At 47.8% G+C, this 24603-nt stretch overlaps 1 protein-coding gene across 4 annotated transcripts in view; it reads left to right on the top strand.

Annotated features, from left to right (window-relative positions):
- Nucleotides 1–24603, top strand: part of LOC116952997 (runt-related transcription factor 1-like) — a 155179-nt gene that overhangs the window by 86087 nt on the left and 44489 nt on the right. For all 4 annotated transcript variants that reach the window (XM_032972790.2, XM_032972791.2, XM_076074683.1 and 1 more), the window contains exon 4: nt 21788–21944. In XM_032972790.2, coding sequence (XP_032828681.1) covers nt 21788–21944 — 157 coding nt within the window. The remainder of the gene's footprint in view (nt 1–21787; nt 21945–24603) is intronic.

The raw sequence follows: 24603 nt of genomic DNA, 5'->3' as shown, positions 1-24603 counted from the left end.
GGGAAGGCGAGCCCAAAGTAGCCTGGGGCTTACAGCTTCCCACACCTCACCGCCACGCTCCCACGCCCCCTTCATTCTTTTGTTCAAAAGAAGACCCACACCCTGTTGTTTGGCAGTCTGCTGTCCCGAGTAGAGGACTGTCCACCCCTCATGGTGGCAGGAGCCAGAGCCGGTCCACCGGACCTCCTGAATGCCGCATAGATCCAGGCGGTACCGGTCCAGCTCCCGACAGAGGAGTGGCAGCCTCTCCTCTGCAGTGAGCGTTCGAACATTCCACGTGGCCACCCGTAGTGGCTTTTCGTTGTTTCTGGAGTAGCCCCGAGGGTAGGTATTCAATCTCCTGGCTCCGCCAATTGGGGTTTGGCCAGGAGACGTCATAGACGCCTGGCCCCCCGGGGCCTCCGGCACAAGCTTAGTTGTTACATATTTCACTTTAATTCGTGGTTTTGTGGTAATTAATTGAAGGTGGAGGGGTTACCAGCCCCTCGCACCCGTCCAGAGCCCCCGTTTAGCCCCTGTGGTGGACACATATGCCATGAGGGGAGGAGCCAATCAAAATTGGAACTCCCCCCACAGCACTGTCCACGACAGAGTTGCCCGTCCGGCACCGCGAGGAGGTAGGGGGTTGTTTTGCCGGATACACACACACACACAGATACACACACACAGATACACACACACAGACACACACACAGATACACACACAGACACACACACAGATACACACACAGATACACACACACAGATACACACACAGACACACACACAGATACACACACACAGATACACACACAGACACACACACAGATACACACACACACATATACACACACAGACACACACACAGATACACACATACACACAGATACACACACACAGATACACAGACACACACAGATACACACATACAGATACACACACACACAGATACACACACACACAGACACACACACAGACACACACACACACAGACACACACACACACACAGGTACACACACACAGATACACACACACACAGATACACACACACAGATACACACACAAAGATACATACACACACAGATGCACACACACAGATACACACACACAGATACACACACACACAGATACAGATACACACACAGATACACACACACAGATACACACACAGATACTCACACACAGACACACACACAGATACACACACAGATACACACACACAGATACACACACAGACACACACACAGACACACACACAGATACACACACACAGATACACACACAGATACATACACACACACACAGACACACACACACAGACACACACACAGACACACACAGACACACACAGATACACACACAGATACACACACACACATACACACACAGAGATACACACATACACACACAGATACACACACACAGATACACACACACACAGACACACAATCGTGTAGCCGTCGTGTGTTTATGTGCGCGCTGTGCCAGCCATCAGAGGTGGTCGCTAACAGCACTTGCCTCGATAGCCTTGGCGGGGTATATAGGGTAACATAGCCGATTGGGGCAAGTGCTGTTAGCGAGTCTTTACTGTAAGTAACTGAATGAGTATAGGATGATCATATCGAATTAACATATGACTTCATGCTTGCAGAAATCTAGGTTACGGATTATCTTGTTATGGAGCATAAGTGTTACTGATTATGAGTGCTATCCACCTGGTAAATTGGTGTAAATTGACGGATAACACAACTATAATAACAACCATCAACATCGCATACCCAGGTCAGCAAACGAGGAGTCTCAAGATTAATTTAAAACCGGCTTCTGCTGTGGGATAAAGTATTTGCTCACTTCCGATATTAATGATCATTATTACTGGGTAATCGGCGTCATCGCCATTTCATCCGTTTGTGCAGACAACAAAAACAAAGATCCCCAGTATAGCCTTAACAGACTGTTGGGGCAAGTGCTGTTGGGGCAAGTGCTGTTAGCGAGCAGCCCATGCAGGCCGGCACGGCACACGAGGGGGTGGGTGGTCAGCACCACGCCCGGCCGCCTTTGTCTCCCCAGTGGCGATGTTTACACACCGCACCAGGTACTCATTTAAGGCTGAGATGACCTAGGGGAGGCCCAGGATCGGTTCAAATATTCTTTACCGATGTTGGCTGTGACAGGAAATCGAATTCGGGTGGCCAGGTTCGTAGTGCAGCGCGCTAACCACTACACTACCGCTCCCCACCCATATATATATACACACACACTCACAAACACACCGTATATAGTTCAACTGGATGCGTTCAAGTTACATATATTAATGTAAATATCTCGTCATGTTGCGTGTCTTTTCAAAAAAGGTTACATGAATAGGTATATATATTTTTTTTTTAAATAAGTAATACATAAATACACATTATAAAGTATTTCAATATTTCATATGAAACTATATGCATAGTAAGCAAAGCTGAAATTACTCCGCATTCACCAAAGCAATGCGAAAATAACTCCAGACGTGAAATCATCGTGCGATGATTGTATTAATGTGAGACATTGAAACATCTTGAATGCTTGTTTATGTGAATATGAACGTGCGTGCAGAGACAGAGGCGCTGTATCGAGAGTGTGTGATCGTGACAGATGTTAAGGTACGGGCTTGGCTGACGTTACCACCGTACGGAAGATCAAACAGTCTGATTTAATTGGTGCTCGAATCAAAGGCAATTCCTAAAGCTCTTATCACTGGAAACACTTTGAATTTAATATTCGGGTGAGGTGGCGTGTTACTAAATTGCTTGCCATTAAACTAACTCGCAAATGTTCGTTATATATTATCATCTAAATAAAGCTCTGTACACGTGTATGCATGCATTCATCCAGCCAGCAACCCGACACAGCGACACATTAACGACACATTTATATATTTACGCGGTTTAACACACAACAAGCCTGTATCATTGATGATATTGGTGGTGAATGCCTGCGTGTCTAGCATCACATTGCATACGTGTGTGTCCCGTGTACGCATGTGTCTGTGTGTACATGTTGGTACCTTCGTCTTGTTAGTCTGTGTGATAGTGGTAACCATGACGGTGGTGAGTGAGTGAGTGTCTGCATATCGCAACGGAGAGCAATAATTGTTCTTAATTTTCTGTAACAGACATTGTACTGTGTATCGAGACAGTATTCATGCAGCAAAATGTTGGTGTTTGTAAATGCAAACAATAAAATGTAATATTGTGCACCCACACATATGTGCTATTGTGTAGATGTGTTGTTATGTATATGTTTCGTTATGTATATGCGACATTGTGTGTTAGTGCCATTGTGTATATGTGTTATTATATGCATGTGTCATCGTGTGTAAGTTCCATTGTGTGTTATTATGTATATGTGTCATTGTGTGCTAGTGTCATTGTGTATATGTGGTGTTATGTGTATGTGACATTGCGTGTAAGTGGCATTGTGTATATGTATTATTATGTATTATGTATATGTGACATTGTGTGTAAGTGTCATTATGTATATGTGGTGTTATGTGTATGTGACATTGTGTGTAAGTGGCATTGCGTATATGTGGTGTTATGTGTATGTGACATTGTGTGTAAGTGTCATTGTGTATATGTGTTATTATGTTTATGGGACATTGTGTGTGTCATTGAGTATATGTGTTATTATGTATATGTGACATTGTGTGTAAGTGTCATTGTGTATATGTGGTGTTATGTGTATGTGACATTGCGTGTAAGTGGCATTTTGTATATGTGGTGTTATGTGTATGTGACATTGTGTGTATAATTGTGTATTTGTTATTATGTGTATGTGACATTGTGTGTAAGTGACATTGTGTATGTGTTATTATGTTTACGTGACATTGTGTGTAAGTGCCATTGTGTATGTGTTATTATGTCTGTGTCATTGTGTGTGTCATTGTGTATATGTGTAAGTGAACATCGTGGTGTGTGTATTGTGTAAGTGAACATTGTGCTGTGTATGTTGTGTAAGTGAACATTGTGCTGTGTATGTTGTGTGAGTGAACATTGTGGTATGTATGTTGTGTGAGTGAACATTGTGGTGTGTATGTTGTGTGAGTGAACATTGTGGTGTGTATGTTGTGTAAGTGAACATTGTGGTGTGTATGTTGTGTGAGTGAACATTGTGGTGTGTATGTTGTGTGAGTGAACATTGTGGTGTGTGTGTTGTGTAAGTGAACATTGTGGTGTGTATGTTGTGTGAGTGAACATTGTGCTGTGTATGTTGTGTGAGTGAACATTGTGGTATGTGTGTTGTGTGAGTGAACATTGTGGTGTGTGTTGTGTAAGTGAACATTGTGGTGTGTATGTTGTGTGAGTGAACATTGTGCTGTGTATGTTGTGTGAGTGAACATTGTGGTGTGTGTGTGTTGTGTAAGTGAACATTGTGGTGTGTGTGTTGTGTGAGTGAACATTGTGGTGTATGTTGTGTAAGTGAACATTGTGCTGTGTATGTTGTGTGAGTGAACATTGTTGTATGTGTATGTTGTGTAAGTGAACCGTGCTGTGTATGTTGTGTAAGTGAACATTGTGGTATGTTGTGTAAGTGAACCGTGTTGTGTATGTTGTGTGAGTGAACATTGTGGTATGTATGTTGTGTGAGTGAACATTGTGCTGTGTATGTTGTGTAAGTGAACATTGTGGTATCTATGTTGTGTGAGTGAACATTGTGGTGTGTGTTGTGTAAGTGAACATTGTGGTGTATGTGGTGTAAGTGAACATTGTATTGTGTGTGTTGTGTAAGTGAACATTGTGGTGTATGTGGTGTAAGTGAACATTGTGGTGTGTGTGGTGTAAGTGAACATTGTGTTGTGTGTGTTGTGTAAGTGAACCGTGCTGTGTATGTTGTGTAAGTGAACCGTGATGTGTATGTGGTGTAAGTGAACATTGCGGTGTGTATGTTGTGTAAGTGAACATTGTGGTGTGTGTGTTGTGTAAGTGAACATTGTGCTGTGTGTGTTGTGTAAGTGAACATTGTGGTGTGTATGTGGTGTAAGTGAACATTGTGGTGTGTGTGTTGTGTAAGTGAACATTGTGGTGTGTATGTTGTGTGAGTGAACATTGTGGTATGTATGTTGTGTGAGTGAACATTGTGGTGTGTGTATGTTGTGTAAGTGAACATTGTGCTGTGTATGTTGTGTAAGTGAACATTGTGGTGTGTATGTTGTGTGAGTGAACATTGTGGTGTGTGTATGTTGTGTAAGTGAACATTGTGGTGTGTGTGTTGTGTGAGTGAACATTATGCTGTGTGTATGTTATGTAAGTGAACATTGTGGTGTGTGTGTTGTGTAAGTGAACCGTGCTGTGTTTGTTGTGTGAGTGAACATTGTGGTGTGTGTGTTGTGTAAGTGAACATTGTGGTGTGTGTGTTGTGTAAGTGAACATTGTGGTGTGTATGTTGTGTAAGTGAACATTGTGGTGTGTGTGTTGTGTGAGTGAACATTGTGGTATGTATGTTGTGTAAGTGAGCATTGTGGTATGTATGTTGTGTAAGTGAACATTGTGGTGTGTGTGTTGTGTGAGTGAACATTGTGGTATGTATGTTGTGTAAGTGAACATTGTGGTGTGTGTGTGTTGTGTGAGTGAACATTGTGGTGTGTGTGTGTTGTGTAAGTGAACCGTGCTGTGTATGTTGTGTAAGTGAACATTGTGCTGTGCATGTTGTGTAAGTGAACATTGTGTTGTGTATGTTGTGTAAGTGAACATTGTGGTGTGTGTTGTGTAAGTGAACATTGTGGTGTGTATGTTGTGTAAGTGAACATTGTGGTGTGTGTTGTGTAAGTGAACATTGTGGTGTGTATGTTGTGTAAGTGAACATTGTGCTGTGTGTTGTGTAAGTGAATATTGTGGTGTGTATGTTGTGTAAGTGAACATTGTGGTGTGTGTATTGTGTGAGTGAACATTGTGGTGTGTGTGTTGTGTAAGTGAACATTATGATGTGTATGTTGTGTAAGTGAACATTGTGGTGTGTGTTGTGTAAGTGAACATTGTGGTGTGTATGTTGTGTAAGTGAACATTGTGGTGTGTGTATTGTGTGAGTGAACATTGTGGTGTGTGTATGTTGTGTAAGTGAACATTGTGGTATGTATGTTGTGTAAGTGAACATTGTGCTGTGTTTACTGTTTTCACGTTGTGACGTGTTGGGTTAACGCAAGCAAGTCAGAACACATCCATATCCACACGTGCCCTGGGTGTGTATGCGTACTCTGTGCTTTCACTACATATATACATCACACGTATACGCCAGGTAATTAAACTCGCCTGTAGCCACTATTTGCTTGTTACAACACTGATTTATAGAAGATATGCACAGATTGGTGGTTGTCTTCAAGCCGAAGCTTCATCGGATGTCTCTTTGATAAAAGGTACGGGTTTTAAAAACACAAGATCCCAAATGACAATTAATCGCATGAACAATAGAATATCGTTTTATTTGGAGAGAATGTGGCATGAAATCATTGTGTGATACATATTTGTGCCAGGATGTGTTACAAACTGAAACCTACACGTATGTTGCACAATACTCGTGGATGATCATGATTAATTATGATTTAGGGTGCATGTAATTTTACCCTTTCCATGTATCATTGTCCGTACCCATAACCTTCTCGATAATAATAAAATCGGGTGCTTAATACGGAAACTAAAATATTTAAATATAATAGAGGGTTTTTTGGGGTTAGATCGCGTAAAATCTATAAATGTGTCGTTTAACCCGCCACCACCCGACAGCCAACTAGTAAGGGTTGTTACGTGAACAGAACGTGGCCAACTCGTTACGAGTACAAACCTCTATTGTAGGTAAGATTTTTGGTCGACGAATGCCTGCTACGTTTTAAAGAATATTAAATATGTAACATAATCATTTAATATTAATAGTATGTAGTAATTAACACATACGCAATTATAGTTTAGTGTGGTCGTCGTATATATATTTAAACATGAACAATGAGTACAATAATAAAGACTGTAACTGAATATAATTATTGTATTTTAAAAGAATATTATTAATGAACTAATGCGTTAAGCACAGGACCCACGTGGCTTGTTGAGGCCTTCATCCAGCAGTGGATTGACAAAGCGCTGAACGTATTGATGTTATTATTGTTGTTGTTGTTTACTTGGCCCCGAAATACTAAATCAGAATTGTCGTTAGTACAATGTAGAATTCACGTAAGTGTCAGAATTGTCATTGGTACTACGTAGAAGTCGCGTAAGTATCAGAATTGTCGTTGGTACTACGTAGAAGTCGCGTAAGTATCAGAATTGTCGTTGGTACTACGTAGAAGACGCGTAGGTATCAGAATTGTCGTTGGTACTAGGTAGAAGTCGCGTAGGTATCAGAATTGTCGTTGGTACTACGTAGAAGTCGCGTAGGTATCAGAATTGTCGTTGGTACTATGTAGAAGTCGCGTAGGTATCAGAATTGTCGTTGGTACTACGTAGAAGTCGCGTAGGTATCAGAATTGTCGTTGGTACTACATAGAAGACGCGTAGGTATCAGAATTGTCGTTGGTACTACGTAGAAGTCGCGTAGGTATCAGAATTGTCGTTGGTACTACGTAGAAGTCGCGTAAGTATCAGAATTGTCGTTGGTACTACGTAGAAGTCGCGTAGGTATCAGAATTGTCGTTGGTACTACGTAGAAGTCGCGTAGGTATCAGAATTGTCGTTGGTACTACATAGAAGACGCGTAGGTATCAGAATTGTCGTTGGTACTACGTAGAAGTCGCGTAGGTATCAGAATTGTCGTTGGTACTACGTAGAAGTCGCGTAAGTATCAGAATTGTCGTTGGTACCACGTAGAAGTCGCGTAAGTATCAGAATTGTCGTTGGTACTACGTAGAAGTCGCGTAAGTATCAGAATTGTCGTTGGTACTACATAGAAGTCGCGTAGGTATCAGAATTGTCGTTGGTACTACGTAGAAGTCGCGTAGGTATCAGAATTGTCGTTGGTACTACATAGAAGTCGCGTAGGTATCAGAATTGTCGTTGGTACTACGTAGAAGTCGCGTAGGTATCAGAATTGTCGTTGGTACTACATAGAAGTCGCGTAGGTATCAGAATTGTCGTTGGTACTACGTAGAAGTCGCGTAAGTATCAGAATTGTCGTTGGTACTACGTAGAAGTCGCGTAAGTATCAGAATTGTCGTTGGTACCACGTAGAAGACGCGTAGGTATCAGAATTGTCGTTGGTACTACGTAGAAGTCGCGTAGGTATCAGAATTGTCGTTGGTACTACGTAGAAGTCGCGTAGGTATCAGAATTGTCGTTGGTACTACGTAGAAGTCGCGTAAGTACAACGATGACGACACGCGAAGGGATATTTAAAAAAAATGTTTAATCTCAGTACGGGGAAAAGTAAGGAAATGGCGTCAAACCAAACGTTTTCGGGTTCACCGCTTGAGCTCACAGACACACGAATACAGCCCGCAAAGCCGTTAGCGAGCACCTATTAAGGCCCGTTCGTGGGTGGTAAGCCCCACGCAGAGCCCGACTCCGTATCGCCAGTGGCGATGTTGACCACTCACAGCACCAGATACTCGCTTGAGGCTAAGTCACACACTTTCACACATATACATATACATACACAGACAAAGATCCCCCGTATAGCCTTAGCAGACTGTAGGGGCAAGTGCTGTTAGCGAGTACCTATGAAGGCCGGATCGGTACACGAGGGGGTGGGTGGCCAGCACCACGCCCGACCGCCTTTGTCTCCCTAGTGGCAATGTTTACACACCGCACCAGGTACTCATTTGAGGCTGAGTCGACCTAGGGGAGGCCCGGAACCGGTTCAGATAATCGCCACCGGTGTTGGCCGTGAGCGGGAATCGAACCCGAGTCGCCAGGTTCATAGCGCAGCGCGCATACACACACATATACATACACACACATATACACATATACATACCCACACATATACACACATATACACACATATACATACACACACATACACACACATATACATACACACATACATATACATACACACATACACACACATACACACACATATACATATACACACATATACATACACATACACACATATACACACACACATACACACCCATATACATACACACACACACATATACACACATACACACACATATACATACACACATATACATACACACATGCGCGCATGCCACACGCATACACATGAATACGCACGACACGTTCACACCAACATCCACATACCACATGATACACACATACACAACAATACATCCACAAGTATGTGTACACCTACGTAATACTGCAGGGTTGTTCAAACCAAACAACCTGTAAACCGGTTACCGTTTTCCACCTACATACGTTTAACGCAACGTCCAGTTATTTAAAACGTGTTTTTTGTCGAAGGCCGTGGGTATGGTGGTTTTTATTTTAACAATTTATTCCACCCTGCCCTAACCCGTCTTTTCACATCTCACTGTTTCATCGCCGACCGCCTTTGTCTCCCTAGTGGCGATATTTTACACACCGCACCCGGGTACTGTAATAAATTTAAGGCTGAGTCGACCTAGGGGAGGCCCAGAGCCGGTTCAGATAATCGTCACCGGCGTTGTTGACCGTGAGCTCGGATCGTCGGGGATTGTAGCACAGCGCGTTAACCACAAAAGACAAAGATCTTCCCGTGTAGCCTTGAACAGACTGCTGGGTCAAGCGAAGCCCCTAACACACACGCGCGCGAATGCACGCACACCGACAAACACAAACGCATACAAACTGCAAAATACAAACTATGAACTCTTTATCTGTTACATCTTCAGCTAAAAGTACTCAACACATTGCTCAGCATCAGGCAGGATTGTTTGTTTGCTGGGCGCTTTGCGTTGGTGGCCACTTTGGGTCTGTGCTTAGCAAACCACGATTTTTTTTGTATACACATCTCAAACACTCTGTCGAAGGCGCTGTAAAAACCAGCAAGAAGAGCATCAATACACCAAAGGCGTTAGGCATTAACGTGTAATAGTAAAAATAAGAACAGTAATGATTTTAACTATAGAAAAACTAAGATAGCCCCAACAACGTTGTGAACACGAAGAGAAAAATGAGTTTGAGAAAACCAGGGCTTAATTTTCTCATGGAATATTTTCTTCCGAAGCTCAGCCCTGGAGAGTGGGAGGGTGGACAGCTCCGGCTGAAATGAAGGAAGGCCTTGTGGAGAACCATCCCCCTCTTCATGAACCATCCCCCTCTTCATGATCCATCCCTCCCTTCATGATCCATCCCTCCCTTCATGAACCACCCCCCTCTTCATGAATCATCCCTCCCTTCATGAACCATCCCTCCCTTCATAATCTATCCCTCCCTTCATAATCCATCCCTCCCTTCATGAACCATCCCCCTCTTCATGAATCATCCCCTCCCTTCATGAACCATCCCTCCCTTCATAATCCATCCCTCCCTTCATGAACCATCACTCCCTTCATGAACCATCCCTCCCTTCATGAACCATCCCTCCCTTCATGAACCATCACTGCCTTCATGATCCATCCCTCCCTTCATGACCCATCCCTCCCTTCATGATCCATCCCTCCCTTCATGAACCATCCCTCCCTTCATGATCCATCCCTCCCTTCATGATCCATCCCTCCCTTCATGATCCATCTCTCCCTTCATGAACTATCACTGCCTTCATGATCCATTCCTCCCTTCATGACCCATCCCTCCCTTCATGACCCATCCCTCCCTTCATGAACCATCCCTCCCTTCATGAACCATCCCTCCCTTCATGAACCATCACTGCCTTCATGATCCATCCCCCTCTTCATGATCCATCCCCCTCTTCATGATCCATCCCTCCCTTCATGATCCATCCCTCCCTTCATGATCCATCCCTCCCTTCATGAACCATCCCTCCCTGCATGATCCATCACTGCCTTCATGTTCCATCACTGCCTTCATGATCCATCCCTCCCTTCATGAACCATCCCTCCCTTCATGAACCATCCCTCCCTTCATGAACCATCCCTCCCTTCATGAACCATCCCTCCCTTCATGTGGGCGCGCCGCTTTTCCGTGTAAGCGACGCTGCTTGGCCTGGCCCGCACTCCTGTGAGTCACTGAGACCGCAATGACTCCTCCCGGGTCTCGGCCTCCCCATAGAAGAGGAACCAGGCTCGAGTGGACGCAGACAGACTTCTGTCAATAGGGCGTGGGGGCTTCTATAAACAACGAGTGTGGCAGTGGGCACTGCGGCTGTTGCGGCGACCGTGCTGGGCCAGCGCTGATAACTCACACTAAAGAGGAAACCCAGTGGAACGCTTGTTGAAACTAAGCACGCACACACACACACGTGTATGTATGTATGTGCGTGTGTGCTCGCTAACAGCATTTGCCCCAACTGTTCAAGGCTACGGGGGGGGGGGCGGGGGAATCTTTCTGTTTGCTCTTGTAGATCACGGGGAAGCGGTAGCGTAGTGGTTACCGCGCTGCGCTTAGAACCCGGCCACCCGAGTTCGATTCCCGCTCACGGCCACGACCGGTGACGAGTATCTTCAACCGGTCCTGGGCCACCAATAGCTCCGCCTCAAATGGTGCGGTGTGTAAACATCGGCACTTGGGAGACAAAGGCGGCCGGGCGCAATGCTGGTCACCCACCCCCGCGTGTGCCATTCCCGTCTTTATAGGTGCTCGCTAACAACAGTCTGTGAAGGCTATACGGGGGATCTTTGTCTTTGTACATCACGGGTGGAGCCGAATCGGACTTTCTAATGCACCTTGGCGTGCAACCACACATCAACGCACACACCCGCGCACCTCAAGTCACCTATGTGACTGCAAGACAACCTTGCATTGAGAGACGTGACCAAGCGATATTGTTGCTGCCAGGTTGAAAGTATACACGACCCTCTAGTACCCAATTAGTGCGGCTAAGATTCTGCTCAAGTGGCTGGATAAATATTCTTGGTTCTTTCGGTAAAGTCACGTAGAAGGGAAACAATAAAATAATAAAAATATAAAACAATATATTTGTATTATTTGATTGTTCCCCTTTTTCGTGACTTTACCAAAAGAACCAAGAATATGAATCCCTGCAGTCACGAAAGCTTTAAATCAAAAGTGGCCGGATAGATATCTCGTTTGCGGGATGTTTTGAAGCGGTAGGCCACATTGCGGCTGCCGGCCGTACAGACTTAACTCGAGCGTAGTAAGTTCCCTTACCCTAGCACACACATAGATATACATATATATGTACACGCATATATACGTAGCCCAACCACGGTATACACATATAAGACAACGAGCCCCTATATAGCCTTAGCAGTCTGTTGGGGCAAGTGCTGTTAGCGAGCACCTATGAAGGTCGCCACCAGCACACGAGGGGGTGGGTGGCCAACACCACGCCCGGCCGCTTTTGTATCCCCAATGGCGATGTTTACACATCACACCAGGCACTCATTTGAGGCTAAGTCGAACTAGGGGAGGCCCAGGAGCGCTTCAGATAATCGTCAGCGGCCTTCAGTGTGAAGGGGAATCGACTCGGGTCGCCGGCTTCGTAGCGCAGCGCACCAACCGCTACACTACCGCTCCCCACATCTACACACAGACACACGCGTACACTACACGCTTTCATATGCACATACATACATACTTACACGCACTTTGATATGTGCTAAATGGCCCAAAAGGAAGGTCAGATATGGCTATTATATTTATTTTAATTAATTACATTGGGTTATTTTAATAATTTGAGGTGACCCGCCAAATGAAGTCAGAAGAAAACATAGTTTTTTAATAATATGTAATGTTAACTTAAACGATGAACACATGTTAATGCCTGTGTTAAAATGAATACAATAGCTGCATGTGTCCTGACTTTTGGACCACCCTATATACACACAGAGACACACATATATACACAGACACATGTGTATATATATACACAGACACACGTGTGTATATACACACAGACACGCGTGTGTATATACACACAGACACGCGTGTGTATATACACACAGACACGCGTGTGTATATACACACAGACACGCGTGTGTATGTATATACACACAGACACGCGTGTGTATATACACACAGACACGCGTGTGTATATACACACAGACACGCGTGTGTATGTACACACAGACACGCGTGTGTATATACACACAGACACGCGTGTGTATATACACACAGACACGCGTGTGTATATACACACAGACACGCGTGTGTATATACACACAGACACGCGTGTGTATATACACACAGACACGCGTGTGTATATACACACAGACACGCGTGTGTATATATACACACAGACACACGTATATATATGGGATTGTGAACGATACCTCGAGTGGGATGAGTGATCGATACCTCGAGTGGGATTGTGATCGATACCTCGAGTGGGATTGTGAACGATCCCTCGCTGCTGATATCGTCAAGGAGCACCATGAACCATATTCACGTGAACTCCCCCGCTCATCCTCGCAGCAGCAGCGGCTTCTGGCTCAGCCATCGAACAAAGGCGGTGGTCACCGCATCATCACGCGTTTTCAGACGCGCTTCTGCGGCCGTCTGGACAGTTCTTCGTTCCGATATTAAGAAGCCACTGGAGCTACGCATAATCTCGATTGAAAACGAATTCCTGTATAGAACTACTTTTTGTGCTTAGCTTCTTGCCCTCTGATTAGCGCAGGTTGGCTACGTACGGTGCGAAATAAGTTCAACATACATACAATGAAGTGATAATTTCATAAATAAGTGAATGAGCTCGCGTCTCTCTCTCTCTCTCTGCATAATGTTTAAATCAGTCGTGCCGTGCAGTTTGGCTGTCCTGGACAAGCAAATTCTAATTGTTGTTGTAGTCACCAAGGGAAGTAAAATTTCGACTCTCTAGCAACTCCCTTGTTTATCCGTCTTTACTCGCCTCGCTAATGATGCCACCTCTTAATAAATGCTCTACATTGTGTTGGTGATTCTGCTGCTGTTGCGATAGCAGTGGTACACACACACAGCCAACAACACAAACTCGATACACGTCAATAACACTCTTTATTGGCCTTGAATTTTTTTAAAGAAACATTTAATGAGCGACGTTTCGGGCAACAGTCCTTCTCCACAGCACATAGAGGGACCAGAGAGATAGAGTTAAATATATAAAAGGCAGTTCGTCAGCTAGACGTGGCTCGCTGATAATTTATAACGAGGGCGAAGTTTAACCGTGTCCCTCATGTAGCGTGATGCATTTTATATTTAGATATTAATCACGCTGCGTAGCAAAGGCTCAACAGGCCAAAAACGGCGAGCGATAAAACGGCGCTATTCGAGTTGAAATAGACACGAGTGGATGCGTCTTCTTTGAAGGCATCTGCAGGACATAAATGTTCGACGGCGAAATTACGTTCGCGAGTGAAACGGTTCATTGATTTAACGCACGCGTTCAGCTTCATCACAATCGCCAACTCGCTTACCAGCAGCAGCGGTCGCAATCATTCACAGGTAGGTGCGCATCGCGTTACGAATGGATTCACGCCAACGAAGAGCGAAACAACAGAGTTTTTTCTTTGAACCAGTACTTTGTTCAAACATCCCAAATTCAGCACGATGCACCTGAAGTGCAAACGGATAGCATCGGTTCTGAAAACGGTTACCGGTTTATCGTTTGACGCATCCGCTGTTTGGTTCACGGGATTAATGGGCTGTAGTGTGTTGCTGGCTGCTGTTGCAAACAGCCACCGCCGCCGCTGCTGCTGTTGCTGCTGCTGCGCGTGTTGTGAGCAGATGTGCGTAGCCGCCTGTATCGGCGGAAGGAAATTATGCAACACGTCCCGTGTAGCGCAATTCCACTATGAGTTCATAAAGCCTCCACACACTACACGCAAAGGTCCCCCGTATAGCCTTCAACAGAGTGTGGGGGGGGGGGGGGGCAAGTGCTGTTAGCGAGCAGCACTTATGAAAGGCCAACACGGCAAATGAAAGAGGGTGGGTAGCCACCAGCACCACGTCTGGCTCGCTGGGTTCGTAGTGCAGCGCGCTAACCACAGCGCCACCGCTCCCCATTACACACACACACATCATCAGCCTGGTACAGCCCTTAAAGGCAAGTGTTGTTAGCGAGCACCTGCCTAAACACTGCACGTACACACACACACACGACAAACAATACAATGAACAGAGGTGCAATTACCGCATTCTCCGAATTATAAGACGCTTCGGAAAGTAAGACCCGACCCCAAACTTGTGCCCGGTGTCCATATAAGGTATACAAATATGGTCAAACATACAAGCCTTAACATAATTTTCGGGCGAGTACTAGTTTAAGGCTGAGCCCAGCTAGGGGAGGCCCAGAATCGTTTCAAATATCGGCCACTGATATATTTATTGGTGAGCGGGAACCGGAACTCGGGTGCCCTGGTTCAAAGTGCGGTGCACTCACCACTGCATTGGCGCTCCCCATACCACGTTGCACACACATGCGGACACGAGGCGTAACGACACCTCGTTACATTTTAAGTGCATGAAGCACATTTCACGTGTTAATTTGTGAGTGAAGTAATAAAAAAACATGTATACAAATGTGGGCAAATGTCTGACTCGAGACCGCCTCTTACAGCTGATATTCCCCGCAAGGAGCAACATCGGTGTTTGATGATTGTGTTCGAGTGCACATCAGCCCGGCGATGTGCCCCGGAACGGTTTTTAATCAGTGCATCGTGCACGCCAGCTAGGACGTCTTGGATCAGATGTATGGAAACAGACAAAAAAATAAACCATTAAATAACTTGAAAGTTTTTAAAAATAAGCACGAAGAGAAACGCATTTCTTGGAATTAAGAGACGGGAGGAGACGCACACGGATCGGGAAACAAACGCAAACCAGCGACATCATTTCGCAAATTAGAGACATCATTGCCGACTTTAAAAAAATAAATACAATTCAGTGGGCTTCGGCTGAACGCAGCGCTCGACGGGTATGACGATGTGCGAGTCGGCTCACCACGGAGTGGCGCAGCTGTAGGAGAGAGGACGACCTGATCGCGGAGATGGAGCGAACACGAGGTCATCAGCTGGATGCGCACGAGTGAGATCGGACGTGGGATAGTGAGGGGATAGCCACGACGTACGGGGAGGGAGGGGGGGAGGACGATCTTCCTCCAGCAGCGGATAAAACATGGCCAGCGATTTTCAGCTCGTTCGCATTGAGACCGACTTGGAGCGAAGGCGACTCGACTTGGAGCGAAGGTGACTCGACTTGGAGCGAAAGTGACTCGACTTGGAGCGAGGGCGACTCGACTTGGAGTGAAGGCGACTCGATATTGGAGAGAAGGTGACTCGACTTGGAGCGAAGGCGACTCGACCTGGAGCGAAGGCGACTCGACCTGGAGCGAAGGCGACTCGACTTGGAGCGAAGGCGACTCGACCTGGAGCGAAGGTGACTCGACTTATAGCGAAGGTGACTCGACTTGGAGCGAAGGCGACTCGACTTGGAGCGAAGGCGACTCGACTTGGAGCGAAGGTGACTCGACTTGGAGTGAAGGTGACTCAACTTGGAGCGAAGGCGACTCGACCTGGAGCGAAGGCGACTCGAATTGGAGCGAAGGCGACTCGACCTGGAGCGAAGGCGACTCGACCTGGAGCGAAGGTGACTCGACTTGGAGTGAAGGTGACTCGACTTGGAGCGAAGGCGACTCGACTTGGAGCGAAGGTGACTCGACTTGGAGTGAAGGTGACTCGACTTGGAGCGAAGGCGACTCGACCTGGAGCGAAGGCGACTCGACTTGGAGCGAAGGTGACTCGACTTGGAGCGAAGGTGACTCGACTTGGAGCGAAGGCGACTTGACCTGGAGCGAAGGCGACTCGACTTGGAGCGAAGGTGACTCGACTTGGAGTGAAGCTGACTCGACTTGGAGCGAAGGCGACTCGACCTGGAGCGAAGGCGACTCGACTTGGAGCGAAGGCGACTCGACCTGGAGCGAAGGCGACTCGACTTGGAGCGAAGGTGACTCGACTTGGAGTGAAGGTGACTCGACTTGGAGCGAAGGCGACTCGACCTGGAGCGAAGGCGACTCGACTTGGAGCGAAGGTGACTCGACTTGGAGTGAAGCTGACTCGACTTGGAGCGAAGGCGACTCGACCTGGAGCGAAGGTGACTCGACTTGGAGCGAAGGCGACTCGACCTGGAGCGAAAGCGACTCGACTTGGAGCGAAGGTGACTCGACTTGGAGTGAAGGTGACTCGACAGGGAGCGAAGGCGACTCGACTTGGAGCGAAGGCGACTCGACCTGGAGCGAAGGCGACTCGACCTGGAGCGAAGGCGACTCGACCTGGAGCGAAGGTGACTCGACTTGGAGTGAAGGTGACTCGACTTGGAGCGAAGGCGACTCGACTTGGAGTGAAGGTGACTCGACTTGGAGCGAAGGCGACTCGACCTGGAGTGAAGGTGACTCGACCTGGAGCGAAGGTGACTCGACCTGGAGTGAAGGTGACTCGACCTGGAGCGAAGGTGACTCGACTTGGAGTGAAGGTGACTCGACTTGGAGCGACGGTGACTCGACTTGGAGTGAAGGCGACTCGACCTGGAGCGAAGGTGACTCGACTTGGAGTGAAGGTGACTCGACTTGGAGTGAAGGCGACTCGACTTGGAGTGAAGGCGACTCGACTTGGAGTGAAGGTGACTCGACTCAGGCTGCAGACGGAAACTGCGACGCGACAAAGCAATTGGCGCCATCTTTGTCACGAGGTGTCGTTGATTGTCACGAGGTATCGCAGCTGTAACCTGAGTATTAAGATAAAACAACAACAACAACATTTGCAACAACAACTACACAATTGACATTGGAACCAGTCTCGCTCGAACAAAGGAAACGATAGCCCTCGGTATAGCTTCAACCGACTGTTGGGGCAAGTGCTGTTCGCAAAGCCAGATCGCCAAACGAGGGGGTCGGTGGCCAGCACCACGCCCGGCCGCCTTTGTCTCCCGAGTGGCGATGTTTAACGCATCCCACCAGGTTAGTAATTTGAGGCTGAGTCGACCGAGCGGAAGCCCAGGACGGTTCATATTTTCGCGCTAACCGTTACACGACCGCTCCCCCTACCTTAGCAGGAACAATCTGGGGCGTTCGTCCGGGAATAATAATGATAAACCTGTTCATGGGATTATATAGATATAGGGCGCACAATATTTTAGGGTTTTTATGCATCGGGACACCGAACGTCTTTCGCAACGTTCGTAACCAACGGAGCTAATCGCAGGTGCGAGGGAACGACCACGAGCTCAACACAAAAATCACTTCCAAAGAAATACGTTTTCAATTTAGATTAAAACGTGCAGAGCTCCAAGCGACTTCCTAACATCGGAACGGAAGATCGTCCTCGAGTGGTAGTTCCTTACGACAATAATTCCTAATCCAAGCGCTGCTTATTACAGAAACGCAATGAAAACAAGACGTTGCATTATACCGCGATTAGAAAGATAGGGCCGTGTCTCAAGACGCCGTACAGACACAGTGGGCACATCTACCACGTGCATAGCCAAGCGTAGGTAGGCTTGAGCAGGACACGCCATGGCTACAGCAGGGATGATGATGATGATGGTAATGATGCCAGATGATCAATAATCAATTACAAAGAGGCAGCAACGGAACGGGAAAGCGTCCGAGAGAACGCACGCCTGGAGAGACGGAGCGTGGATTGTTAACATCGCAGGATCGTGAGAGATAGCGGCAAGTTTTTGCCAAAAACCGGGGGTGCGGGGTCTGGGACAAATCTCGCCGCGTGTATTACATCTGACACCACCCGTGACGTCAGAGCGCGGGGCCCCCAAAGCGCGGGGCCTGGGGCGGTTGCCCTGAATCCACCACTGAGCTCGCTCACCAACCTCCACATTCAGAAAAATGAGAGACGCTAAATCTCGAAGACGCTTTGAGTTCCAGATTAATTTGTTTCTCAATGGACGGATCGCCGTGCCGTCGTTTGTCCGACGTTCCGGCCAGGCCTGCCTTTCGAGTTTACCATGTGGCCATACGTGCTCTCACACGAAAACACCACCACACCCACTAATACCTCTCTCCCTATGGGCTACTTGCCAGGTGCCTACTACTACAAGCTAGCAGCGAAACGAAAAAACATTCAGCGAGCAATTTAGCCCTGGGTAATAATAATAACAACACAACACAGTGACAGAGTCATTTGTACGTCCGGGAAAGCCTCAACTGAGTCTCGTATTTTTTTTCACGACGGTCTTACCGAGTCTCCCCCGTCGCAGAGAATCATTGCTGTGTGTCCTGTATTGACCACTACGGTGTGTGTCCTGTATTGACCACTACGGTGTGTGTGTACTGTATTGACCACTACGGTGTGTGTATGTGTGTGTACTGTATTGACCACTAAGGTGTGTGTGTGTACTGTATTGACCACTACGGTGTGTGTGTGTGTCCTGTATTGACCACTACGGTGTGTGTATGTGTGTGTACTGTATTGACCACTAAGGTGTGTGTGTACTGTATTGATCACTACGGTGTGTGTGTGTGTCCTGTATTGACCACTACGGTGTGTGTGTGTGTCCTGTATTGACCACTGCGGTGTGTGTGTGTACTGTATTGACCACTGCGGTGTGTGTACTGTATTGACCACTGCGGTGTGTGTACTGTATTGCTAATTGACGACTGTATTCTATCGGCACACAATGGCCCCACTCTTGCGAATGAAGCCACGGGATCTTTAAATTGTTTCCACTGAAGCACATGGCGCGCGTAGAAATGCTTACGGCCAATACAGGACACACACACACACACCGTAGTGGTCAATACAGGACACACACACACACCGTAGTGGTCAACACAGGACACACACACACACACCGTAGTGGTCAATACAGGACACACACACACACACCGTAGTGGTCAATACAGGACACACACTCACACCGTAGTGGTCAATACAGGACACACACACACACACCGTAGTGGTCAATAAAGGACACACACACACCGTAGTGGTCAATACAGGACACACACACACACCGTAGTGGTCAATACAGGACACACACACACCGTAGTGGTCAATACAGGACACACACTCACACCGTAGTGGTCAATACAGGACACACACTCACACCGTAGTGGTCAATACAGGACACACACACACACCGTAGTGGTCAATACAGGACACACACTCACACCGTAGTGGTCAATACAGGACACACACTCACACCGTAGTGGTCAATACAGGACACACACTCACACCGTAGTGGTCAATACAGGACACACACACACACCGTAGTGGTCAATACAGTACACACACACCACAGTGGTCACCACAGGACACACACCGTAGTGGTCAATACAGTACACACACCGTAGTGGTCAATACAGTACACACACCGTAGTGGTCAATACAGTACACACACACCGTAGTGGTCAATACAGTACACGCACCGTAGTGGTCAATACAGGACACACACCGTAGTGGTCAATACAGGAGACACACACACCGTAGTGGTCAACAACAGGACACAGACCCCGCAGTCGTATTGAGCGGGGCGGCCGTTGGAATTCGAACCGTGACCCTGTGTAACAAAGCGGACGTGTCATCCGCCAGAGATGAAAGATGTTTGCCGTGGGCATCACCGATGGTTACATCACAACAGTGAACCGCGCTCCAAATGGGATAGCCCGTTCCCGCGGGTCGTTGTGGGGATGGATCGGGGGGCCTAGCGGGTGGTGGTGGTGGTGGTGGTTGGGGGGGCTAGACAAGGCGATGGGGAAGGGGAGGGGGTGAACAGCTGTCACAGTCCGTACACAGCAGGTCCGCAGGGAGACCCGCTACACCATATGCCGCGTTGTGTAACGCAAGGCTGGGCGGATGGATCTGGGTGATCATCGATTGATCTGGGAGTTTGTTTCGCAAAAACAAGAGCCATTAACGAGGTATTCTCTTGTTCTCGCTCCGTGACACACGATGATGAATTACAGAGCTCTAATGTATAATATAGTTGACGTGCGCGCGTGTGTGGTATAGAACTCTCTGCGGCGGCGAGGAGGAGGAGGCACGTGGTTGATGTCGAGTTCGGGAAGACTCTTGAGAGATGCGTTAAAATTAAACGAAATACAAAGCCCTTTTCTCAGCCCACCGATCCTGATCGCTCACGTATACAGAGTGCGTCCGTGTACACACACGGGCGGAGGGAGAGGAGTGCGCGTGGTGTATACGCCGCACGACACTACAGCCCTTTATCAATCCGCCAATTGATGAATGTATCTCCCCGTGCGGTGTTGGTCGAGGGTGGTGGTGCTTTGTGTGACCATACTTCTCCACGCGGGCACGAACTGTACTCGCTAAGCGCGCGTCTGTCGAGTACATCTGGAATCCACTTGGATTCTCTCCACACTGTGGTAGTCGTCCTTCGGTAATGATACATTGACGCGTATAAGCGCTTTGCGATCTATTGGTGAAAGGCGCTGTATAGAAACGTAAATGTTTGTTTTATTTTTTAGATGATTGCCGGATGTGTTGAGTTTGTCATTTTTATTTTCTTGTGCGCCACTGGCTAACGTAGTCGTAGCAACAACAACAACAACAGCAGCAGCAGGGTGTCACGCATCGTACGAGATACCAGCGAAGTGAAAACATCATCATCGTCATCGCACGTTACATCGACGCGACCTTTTTTCTGCCAGTATGAAAATAATGCCTCGCAAAATGTCTCTGTCTGTCGTGTGGACGTCTGAACGCCTGTTTCATTGTCAGAAAGGGTAAACCCCCATCGACGTATTTGTCATCATCATGGCAACGTCCTCTCTCTCTCTATCTCTCCCCGCATGCACACGCAGGTGGTGTCACTGGGCGGCGTCCCGGACGGAACAGTGGTCACGGTGCTTGCCGGCAACGATGAGAACTGCGCGGCCGAGCTGCGCAACGCCACGGCCGTGATGAAGCAGCAGGTGGCTCGCTTCAACGACCTGCGCTTCGTGGGCCGCAGTGGTAGAGGTCAGCGCTTCACCTTTCGCCGTGCGCGTCCATCCGTGCCGGTGTCGACATCGGCTCCGAGCCGGGTGACTCGTCGTGTACCCCGCTCCCTCGTGTGTGTGTGACATCGGATGATGCTCCGGGCAGCTCACGTCCTCTCTCTCCGTATCTCCCCTCGCATCACCCTGTCACCCGCGACATCTTCACCTGCTCATTCCTTCTCCTCTCCTTCCTGCCCGGCGCTCCGTCTTATCTCTCTCTCTCTCTCCCTCTCTCTCTCGCTGCTCATCTCGAGCCGTGCTCTCATCTCTGTCCCAGCATGCCTTCCTTGTGCCGCTTCACCTTACCATCTCTGCTGCCCCATTTGCAAAACTGACTCCACTCTTCGTGGTGTACCACGGGTACACAGTTGTACGTACTCTACATTTACGGGATTATTACTACAATCGTCGTTATGAAGCATATTTAGCAATTAAACGCTAGCAACACGTGGAAGTCTGATTTATATGGCTACGTCGGGTCTTACGACATCGCTTGTTCAAAGAACAATGCGACTTAATCCAAAAGTCAATCGTGAATTACTCAATTTGTATTTTACAAGACGGATAAATAATTGGTATACGGGGGAAAACAAATCTCTGTTCCACACAACAGCAGGGTGCCTGTGTGTGTTGGAACTTCTTTCGCACCGTACGTAGCAAACTGCGCCAATCGGAGGTGCGAGTGCATACTGCACGCGCGCGTGTACACACACACACACGTGGGTGCGTGTGTGTGTGTACACGCGCGTGTACACACACACACGTGTGTGTGTACACACGCGTGTACGCACACGCACGTGTGTCTCCGGACACACGTGTGTGTGTGTCCTGAGACACACGTGTGTGTATACGCATGTCTACACACACACACGTGGGTGCGCGTGTGTGTGTGTACACGCGCACCCACGCACGTCTTCGCACACACACACAGACACACGCGCGTGTACGCACACACACGTGTGTCTCCGGACACACGTACACGCGGACACACCACCACGGCACCTCGCCGGCGTTCCTCGAGCCATACCCCTCGCTTTTGTAAACCCCTGCTCAGCTGCGCGATTCATGGCCACGATCCCTATTGACGATGACAGTATGCAGTATATTCGACAGTCCATTGTTGTTGTTGATCCCACCGCGTTTGTTCCTGTCGTTCTGTCGCCCCGATAGCGACGCACGTTCACATGACACAGCCACAGCACGTGCAGTCGTCGATTCTCGCAGTCGTCGATTCTCGCACGCGCGATTCGAGGAGCGCAAAACGATCTTCAGGATCGACAACGATAACAATACGCGTCGATTGATTATTCATTTCCCCGTACTGTCTTCTCAATCGCAATGAATAGAATGAAGATCGATTGTCACATTTCGATAAGGACCCCTTGCACGCCGTGTCGCAGGAACGTGCCAAAAAGCGTGCATCGCAAACGCCGTGTTTGCATGCGAACTCAGGGCTGTCTCCGGTGTGGGCCAATCGGTTTCAAAGACAATGCATCAAATATCATTATTATCGCAGCATGTTGGTTTGCATGTTCACCACAAGTACCCGCGTGTGGTTAATGAGAACTTTATTCCTTGCAAAAGGTTACTTATTTGGTGTGTTTGAACATCTTAACGTCTCCCGTTTTATTGCCGGAAAGGGTAAAACCTCTTCTTATTTTTTTCATACTTTGATATCGGCAGACGGGTCCCATGATGAACTCTTGATTCGTTCACCGCTCAAGTGAAAAGGTGATTGATCCTCCGTTCGCCGACACCCCAGCCATCGGAATCGCCATTTGTGTTTTGATGACGCGGTCGGTTGCGTGAGTCGGCGGGCGAGACATTCCCCTGGGGAGGTTGCGAGCCACAGTGACTCAGCGCTGAGAATTTGCGAGTCAGCGGGCGAGTGGGATGGGGCGAGGGTCGATGGGGGGAGGGGGAGAAGTTTGAGACTGTCTGGGATGGAGGAGTGCTTACAGGGGGAGCGCCCATGTAGTGGTTAGCGCAAAGCGCTCACGGCCACCAACATCAATGACGATCATCTGAAACGGTCCTGGGCCTCCCCTAGGTCGACACGGCCTCAAATGAGTAGCTGGTGCCGTGTGTGAACATCGCCGCTGGGGAGTCAACGGCGGCCGGGCGTGGTGTTGGTCACCCACCACCCACCCGCTCGTGTGCCGTGCGGGTCTTTAGAGGTTTTCGGCAGCAGCACTTGCCCCGACAGTGTTTCAAAGGCCATGCAGGGGACCGTTGTCTTTGTGATTGTTCATGCGGGCAGTTGGCATTGAAGTGTGACTTCCATGTGTCAAGCGACACGGTGATAAAACCCTTTGGTGACGAATGTCGTGGTTTATGCATTTTGTGTGATGTGTACTATATATTATATCCACAGTCAGGCTACATACTCTATATAGTATAGTTAACTTCCTCGCCTGGTATACAGGAGGTCATGGGTTCGATCCCGACCCTGACGCCTGCTGTGTATTTGGAGTTTGCGTGTCTCTCTCTCTGTGGTGGCGTGGATTTTTCTCCGGGTCCTCCGGTTTTACCTCCACATTTAGTAACACGCATTTAGAGTATTTGGCTGCTATACATTTCCACATGGTAAACCACTTCGTTGGGCTATCATTTGTATCCAGGTCGTTCTTCAAAAGACT

The sequence above is a fragment of the Petromyzon marinus genome, chromosome 49 (assembly GCF_048934315.1).
Source record: "Petromyzon marinus isolate PM22_M1 ecotype Great Lakes invasive population chromosome 49, UKy_Petmar_22M1.pri1.0, whole genome shotgun sequence".
Classification (NCBI taxonomy): domain Eukaryota; kingdom Metazoa; phylum Chordata; class Hyperoartia; order Petromyzontiformes; family Petromyzontidae; genus Petromyzon; species Petromyzon marinus.
This window is presented reverse-complemented; position numbering and strand designations above follow the sequence as displayed.